This window comes from Malania oleifera, chromosome 8 (genome assembly GCF_029873635.1).
Source record: "Malania oleifera isolate guangnan ecotype guangnan chromosome 8, ASM2987363v1, whole genome shotgun sequence".
Classification (NCBI taxonomy): Eukaryota; Viridiplantae; Streptophyta; class Magnoliopsida; order Santalales; family Ximeniaceae; genus Malania; species Malania oleifera.
Window position 1 is genome coordinate 74,270,516 of NC_080424.1, and position 8,156 is coordinate 74,278,671.

General features: G+C 36.5%; 1 protein-coding gene across 1 annotated transcript; it reads right to left on the reverse strand.

Annotated features, from left to right (window-relative positions):
- Nucleotides 1-220: 220 nt before the first annotated feature.
- Nucleotides 221-7,119, reverse strand: LOC131161732 (nucleobase-ascorbate transporter 7-like). Its single transcript, XM_058117696.1, has 14 exons — nucleotides 6,732-7,119; nucleotides 5,971-6,068; nucleotides 5,684-5,860; nucleotides 5,474-5,574; nucleotides 5,304-5,379; nucleotides 4,456-4,515; nucleotides 3,677-3,861; nucleotides 3,096-3,192; nucleotides 2,495-2,581; nucleotides 2,327-2,385; nucleotides 1,772-1,863; nucleotides 1,462-1,539; nucleotides 811-971; nucleotides 221-677 (listed from the first exon to the last, which is right to left on the reverse strand). Exons 1-14 carry the CDS (start codon nucleotides 7,000-7,002, stop codon nucleotides 459-461), a joined length of 1,761 nt encoding a protein of 586 aa, XP_057973679.1. The 5' UTR covers nucleotides 7,003-7,119; the 3' UTR covers nucleotides 221-458.
- Between the last annotated feature and the right edge of the window lie 1,037 nt (nucleotides 7,120-8,156).

Here is an 8,156-nt window from a genome sequence, read left to right on the forward strand (position 1 = left end):
CCTTGAGGACCTTGACAAGCTGATGCCATTGCTTGCACCCCTTACCAAAGCTATAATTTGTTGTATACCCTCATTCCCTTAACCTATCCATTACATACAAAATTGAAGCAATAGTCATGTGCGATTTGCATAAAACAGTTGCGAAAGCTCACGGAAGCCATTTTGAAGATTATTATTGTTCCAATAAGCCTTCACAAGGTCATGTATTTCAAATGCAAAATTCCATATAAGCTTAACATCTATTAAATGGATTCACCAATGTTTATGCACATAATCATTGAAATAAATTTTTGGTTCTTGATAAAACTTGGAACACAGGCAGAAGTTGCACAACCCACAGGCCACAGCTGCCAAACAAACCAAGCCTTGAACTTGGCATGGTGCTTGACAATGCCATTCTATGTTTGTTTCTTTCAGTGGAAGCAATGAATTGGGTAAGGAATGCTAAAGATTGGAGTTTAGAAAGATGGGAAGAACTTGCTGAGGTTGAATGGCAATGCATAGAATTCATCATTCCTAACATCTGATTTGTACAAGCCAAACTTCTCCCACCACTGCGAGCCACTGTCCTTTTGGGTTGCTTCGTGCTTGCGGTCGCAGGTGCGATCCAAGAACAATGCGACAATCGCAGCCACTGTTGCCGGCGACATGAAGATGACCGATATTATGTCATTGAACTGCATAAGTCGAAATCAAAATCAATAATAGGCCAATGGTGGCAACTGTGAACAGACATAGGAGACATCGAATAAAGGGGTGGGTGGGCTAATGGGAACATAAATAGAGGCAGGGTGAGTTCAAGAATGGTACCCATTGAGCATGGGTGCGCACAGGACCAGGTCTAGAACTCAGTTGATATTCTCTGAAGTACTGGGGCACTGAGATGCCCATAAAGAGAGAGAAACCCAGTATAAATTTTGTTCTGAAACTGTTGAGGTTGCAGAACTGGAGGAAGCTAAGGCCTGCAGAAGCTGCATGCAACACAATAAAACCATAGAAGTCAACACTCACGACAAAATGGAAAGAAGTGATATTATTCTAATTTTTCACATAAGTAGTGCAAACTCATATTCCTCCTACCACCCCTTTATATTACTGTCAAAATTATCCAAAGATTTGTTGGATACAATTCCAAGGAAGATGACTTTTTTCAACAGCAACAAATCTTCACACAAATGCATAACAAAGAAACTATGTGCATGTACAAACACTTGAACACACACACATATATTCACCTATTATGCCTGTAATATCCACAAGAACAGATGAACAAAAAGTTGAGCAAGCAAGATATATCCAAGAATGTTTCACTGTGTAATCTCTAAAATGAATAAGCACACAATTAATGCAGTCAATGTAAAGATTGCAAGATTATGAGTATTTTTGTCTGAAGAGGGCAAAGACAATGTAAAGATTGCAAGATTATGAGTATTTTTGTCTGAAGAGGGCAAAGACACTTACAAACATAGGCGAATAGAATACAATATGAAGCTGCTATGATAGGCAAAGGTATTGAAGCGAATACTGCTCCAAATTTTCCTGGTCAGGGACACAAAATGCGTCAACATAAGACACTGTCAAGAAAATCTCAAATCTTACTAAATGTGTAGACTAGTTGCAGCAGCATGTAGCAACTAGTCCTCAGCAGCAATTTGTGTTTTAAAACAGAAACATATCCAAACCCCTAGTTTAATACAATTTCAATTTAATTATTGATGCCACAAGAAGATGAAAAATTTTAAAACTTGAAAATACAAATGTGCTAGCATACCGAACACGGAAAATACAATCATGAAACCAGCCGATATTTGGGTGACTCTTCGGCTCCCAACTTTTGTTAATGCTAGTAGGCCAGCATTTTCTCTGTACAAAGAAAATAGCACAATATGATTAGAAATTCAGAAGAGGTACTGTAATAAGCTACAAATGCCTGAGATGGGAAGTCAACTAGCTCTCTAAACCCATGTTTATCAATTGTCAAATATATGTATGTTAAACTCATGCAATTGGTGTAAAACACACCACAAGTAAAACCAATTTTTTTTTTCTTCTAATAGCGCCAAATAGATAGCAGACTAAATAAATCAAATTTTTTTTAATAGAAACGAAGACCATAAGGGAATAGTTTGCCCCCATAGAATATGAAAAATTGGTGGTCTCGATAATCACATTTTTGTCAATATTTATCCATGCTCTCCAAAATGGGACCAATTTTTGTTTCGCCAGCATGGACAAATTAAGTGGAGCATGGCAGTGGACATCCTTATGAAGTATACTCTTGGCTAAACTGTGTTAAAAAACGATATTCTGAAGTAGAGCTCATTACACTGATGCTGTGGAGCCTGCCACACTTCCAAACAAGCCACTCAGCAGACCTCCTATTCCCTGGAATTCAAACAGATTGCACAATTGAGAAGAAAAAAGATTATGCGGTCATCATCAAGAAAACTACAATGATTAATGAGCTAGTGAGGCAATTCAGATTTGGGCCTACCAGCCAGCCAGCGCCACGGCTGAGAACGTCAGGTGGCACAGGTGTGGCACTCCCATATCTTGATGTTGCAATAAATGTACCTGTAGACTGCAAATAATGAAGTGATAACTGTCTAAGTGTTGTATGCATGTCTGCTTACAAACTCTACTGAGGTTGAAAGGAATGGAAGGACACAGGTTTGCCTCCTTCAGCCAAACAAGATCATCAATTAATAAAATTTCAAGTTATATTCTGGGGTTTATTATTTATGCAATGTTATATTTTCTAACTTTGCAGCCTTCATTATGTTCTTCTTCTCCCCCACCCACCCCCCCCCAAAAAAAAAAAAAAAAACCTTATGAAGGCGAACCCCAGCTGCAATTCAGCAAATTCAAACCCTAGTGCCATTGTCCTGCTCTTAGCTGTGATTTCAGTTTTAAGTAATTTTGAAAACAAAAATGCATTTGAAGATGCCCTCAAAATGGAATCATGATCTCATAAACCGCCGGTAACTAAAAACTACTAATGGTTACTAGTGGAGAGTTAAGACTCAACAATGGAAGATCATAATATCCAAGGCTATATAAAAAAAAATATATAACTTGCTCAATAAGTAGTCAACCTCAATGAGAGCAACCAGAGAAGCAGTCATCACTGCGAAAATATCTCCAGCACTAAAAGTGGGTTTCCCCCATTGAAATGGATGAGGAATATATATCCTGCATTTGAAGGCACAATAACTTTTATTAACAATGTAAGTTAAGAAAACAAAGTATATGTGAGAAGCTGATAAATAATTTGATAGAAAAGAAAAAGTAAGAAATACATTCTTAGGTTCCCAACCACTTGAACAATTTTTTTGAAAAAACTGATTGAATTCAAGACATGGAAGAGCTCCAAACTATTAAAGACAGTTAACATTTGGATTCAGACTGGAAACCAAAAAAAAAAAAGGAGGAAAAAATGGTTTTCCTCAGGCTGTATAGCTCATGTAGACTACATGTGCGTGCATTAACCTCTACCAGTTGTAGACTATGTTCATTATCTGCATTTTAAGTTTTTCTACAGGCTGTTGTTTGATTTTCAGTTGCACATATAAGTATGAATAAAGAGGATGTTAATCAAAGTTCATAAAATTTCATGGCGTTGTGAACAAGAAGAGCAATCACAAAGAAATATGAAAATTTGTGCACAGGATCTCACCAAGGGGATTGATGAATGAGCTGAGCAGTGTCTGTGCGACAACTCTGTTGAGTTTTCGTTGATTTGTTGTTGTAAATGCCAGTTGAAGTTATAATTGCTGCACATGCCCATACAATTCCAACGGAGGCCACCAATGCAAATCTACTGGACCTGCCTCTCTTTGACTTCATGAAATGAGGAAGATACTGCAAAAACATAAGTCATGCAGAATACTTAGTATCACAAGGGAGATACTTAATGGCATGGAAAAATTCACTCAAAGTTTGTATTTCATATCTTATTATTATTTCCCACACCCCTCTCACCCCCCCCCCCCCAATAATTGTCAAAGAAGAAGCCTCATATTCAGTATTCACTCATTGACATTATATTTGAGAACATGGAATGAGATGTGTAGGCAAGGATTTAAAGCCATGGCTATTTACATCCTACTGAGAAATTTGTTCCCAATAATAATAAAAAAAAGGATCAGTCCAACCACGCTACTGCTATCGTCGATAAATCATAGATTGGCCTTCTAGTTATGTAAATACATCTCTCCATCCATCTATATAAATTCTAACACCACTTAGCAAACTCATTTTTGGAGAAGTCCGTAACTTTGAACCTTGCAATTCTTAACAGAAAAGTCCATTGCAGACAAACTCAAATTTTTATGGGGAACCAAAATTTGGAGAAAAAAATGTAAACGTCAAACATTCCAAATTCTTTATATGTCAATCAAGGAAAAGATGTGTAAATGAAGGAGTTCATGAGTAAATAAAAAGCAAAATACTTGCCTGTGAAAAGAAAACCATTATTAATAGCTCTGGTAGCCCAATTTCAACGCAGTTTGCTAGCTACAAGGAAAATATATAAAGCAAAAATAATAAGTCAGTAGAGAAATTGTAACCATTGACAATTAACCGCATTACCAAGGCAAAAAAGTTCATGCGATTTCAAAAAATACCATCCAAAATTATGAGAAGAAAGTGTAAAGTGGAAAAATAAAAGGCCAAAAATTTGAATACAAAAAAGGAGGAGGACCCCAAAAGAAGGACATAAGCTGCACTTTTAGATCATAAGTGGCCTTGTGATCCTTGGAGGCCTTGCATGAAAAACATATCATTGCTCAGCAGTCAAGCCTTAACTAGGCTCCCATGCACTTTACAAAACACTAACCTTGTGTTTGGGAGAGACATTGAATTTGAATTTGTATGGATTTGAATAAAACGTAATACAAAATTACATAGAATTTTGTCCAAGTCCATGAAATCCAAATCCAACGCTCAAAATCCATGCTACCAAAGTCAGCATTACAGAGCCCTACTAAGAAAAAATGTGGATCATTCTTCAAAAGGACAGCTGTGGGCAGTCAAGAAGCCCTCCTAATCTACACTCCTGTTTGGACAACTACTAGTGCAGTTCTTATCCTGCTAAAGTTCACCAATAGTATGCACTATGCACAGCAGCAGAGAAGTTGGATTCTCATTGATCATCTATTTGATCTGGGAAAAATATTCCATCTACCCATCTATTTTACATGCATTTACATAAGCAAAATGAACAACACAATGGTGGCACATTCATTGAAAATCATTAGCATCATTCATGTATAACCAAAAAGTAAAGGAATTTGTGTCCTTACCATTGGGAATCCAAGTTGGTATAGCCCAAGTCCAGTATAGGTTACGAGAGGAACCACAGAAAGGGGACTAAGAAACCTGCCAGAGGACCAAAAGAAACCCAGAATCATGATTTCTCCAACACCAATGAAAAATAATCTGAAAAGGTAACCTGAATTTCTGAACAATTCACCTGACAACATTTCTCCATAGGCCCATGAAGCCCACAATCATTGGAAAAAATGAAGCAATGAACACAGCACCCTGTACAGCTCGCATAGTCCGAACAAACCTCTGGGAAAACGCCATGGAGCCAAAAGATAAGGGGGATGAGGGGAGTGAGCAGAAAGGGAAGAGCATCAATTCGACAAAAGAAGAAAAATGGGTTGTCAAATAGGCTAACCTCATGAGAGTCTGCAAGCGAACTATATTTACCGGTGAGAATAATCGAAGTGGTGGGAATGACAAATGAGTACGAAGCGGAGATCACGGTCGGAAGCCGGGTTCCAAACAAGGACTGCAAGAGAGTGTTTAATCCTGATACAAAGAGCGTGCTCTGTATCACCCTGGCCTTCTCAGCCTGCGAAACAGAGACTTCATTGATGATCAAACCCCAAAATAAAAAAAATAAAATATGGATGAACGCAAAAAGAAATTAATTAGCAGAGACGTGAACTAAGAAACGCATACGTTGGAGCCACCCATTTGAGGAACGATCATGCTAGGAATCAGAACAGTGATTCCAATAGTCAAGAGATAATGCTGGAACCCCAGAAGAATAGCTTCCGCTGCATTCCAGTAGAAGAAACACTTAGCACCTCAAATTGGAGAAATATATATTTATTTCATGTCTGATTTTACTCGTGAAATTGGCCAGTATAATCAACTCAGAGAGAAGAAAAGAAAGGAAAGGAAAGAAAAGAAAATGGTTTTCTCTTACGTTCTTGGGATAATTAAAGAGAAAAAATTCTTATCATTTTATTAAATTGATCTTTTATTCCTTGATTAAGGTGGTAAATTTTCTTGTTCAAGTATTTTTAGAAGTTTTTAAAATTTTATTTTTGTCCAAATTTCTCTAGTTTGGAAGATATTAAAAAAAAAAAAAAAAAGGTTATTAGAAGATTTCCTCCCCACTGTTTTTCTTCTTTTTTCTCTATTTACCTCGAAGTGTGTATTCCAAACCAGTGACCCAAAGTGTCAAAGAAACAACAAAACCTTTGATTGCTGCGAAACAAAGTGCAGGACGAGAAACAAAGAGAAATTTTCAATATGATGAATCATGTTGTTCTGCTCCCGAGAATTGGAAAATCAAAAAATCGTAAAGCTTCTAATTTTTCTGACCAACCAAGCAGAGCACAATATAGTGCGGAAAACCAAACTACCGCCTGGACTTCCGACTATCCAAATAAGAAATGAACCCAAAACAACGGAGAGAGAGAGAGAGATCGAACGCCATGGAGGAGGACTGTTAACGCAATACTGAATGCCAGCTAGCTGCTCCATCACTGGATGTGGCTTTAACTGGTCATTGGCGTTACCCCCACCGCCACCGCCGCCGCTACCACCACCCCCACCGCCACCGCCACCACCACCCCCACCGCCACCGCCACTGCTACCACCACCCCCACCGCCACCGCCACCGCCACCACCATCCCCACCCCCACCGCCACCCCCACCAGCACCACCAGCGCCGCCGCCGCCCTTGCCGCCGCCTTTGGCCATGTCCGCACCTGAGAAATGCTGGCTGTGTGTTTGTGTGAGAGGGGGGGGGGGGGGGGGGGAGAGAGAGAGAGAGGAACAGGGAGGGAGATGGATGGAGCTGAGCTTTATAAGGAGTTGGGGAAGGGGAACTAGAATGTTACCGTTGCTAATATAGAGAGAGAGAGATGCAGATATATACGTAATAAAACAAATATAAAAGCTGCGTAAATATTTGGTATTTATTAGTATTTTAATTAATTAAAAAGATCTCCTCCTCAATGATTTTCTCTCAAGTCACAAGGAGGACTGACAAATGCATTCAAAAGGATGGCACAAATAAATTTAAGAAAAAAGGGGTCCTTTCTATAGAATTTCAGAAAGTTTTGAGGCTTATTTTGAATCTTGTAGAAAAATTAATTAAAAATAAATTAATCTAACATCAGTTCAGTATCGTTCTTATTTTTTTTTTTTATTTTTTTTCTCCACAATAAAAAATTAATTATGAAAATAAGTTTATTTATAATGTCAGTTTTTTATTTCTGTTGCCAGTTTTTAGTTATTTGACAAAAAAATAAAAATAAAAATTTGTGATTTTCAATTATTTTATCTATTCATTGCCAAAAATTTTAATATTTTGAAATAATTTTTTATATTAAATTATTCATTTTACACACTTTTAAATTAAAATAAAAATTAAACGATCATATGAATTTAAATATAATTAAAATTAAAATACACATAAATTTCAAAAAATAATAATAAATCCAATTACAAAATACTTTTACTATTTTTCAGTTGTCATGTCTAATAAAATTTTTATTGTAAAGTAAAATTTGAAAATAGAACAATTAAATAAAATAATTATAATAAATTTTATTTTTATTATAGTAATCTTTTTAATGTGTATTATTTGCAATTTTATTATTTTTATATTATTATTTGATTTTGAGATGAAAATGAGCATTTTTTAATTAAAATTTTAATTTATATTAGTTTTATAAATATTAACCAAACAGACCACTAATTTCTAGTTTTTCATTTTTATTTCTAATTTTTAGTTTTCATTTCTCTAATTTTTGATAGTGATACCAAACGGCCACGTGCTAATGTTACACTAAAAGCTATTTGAGCCCTAAAAAATGAAAAGATATATCTCAATGTTTGATTAAAAAATC

What these genes read in the sequence shown, in the direction of transcription:
- LOC131161732 (XM_058117696.1), bottom strand. Translation starts at nt 7,002, where the DNA reads ATGGCCAAAGGCGGCGGCAAGGGCGGCGGCGGCGCTGGTGGTGCTGGT. An exon ending in CGCTTGCAGACTCTCATGAG is followed by an intron (nt 5,575 to 5,683) that starts GTTAGCCTATTT and finishes GCGTTTTCCCAG; the next exon opens with AGGTTTGTTCGGACTATGCG. An exon ending in TAATGGTTTTCTTTTCACAG is followed by an intron (nt 3,862 to 4,455) that starts GCAAGTATTTTG and finishes ATGTTTTTGCAG; the next exon opens with TATCTTCCTCATTTCATGAA.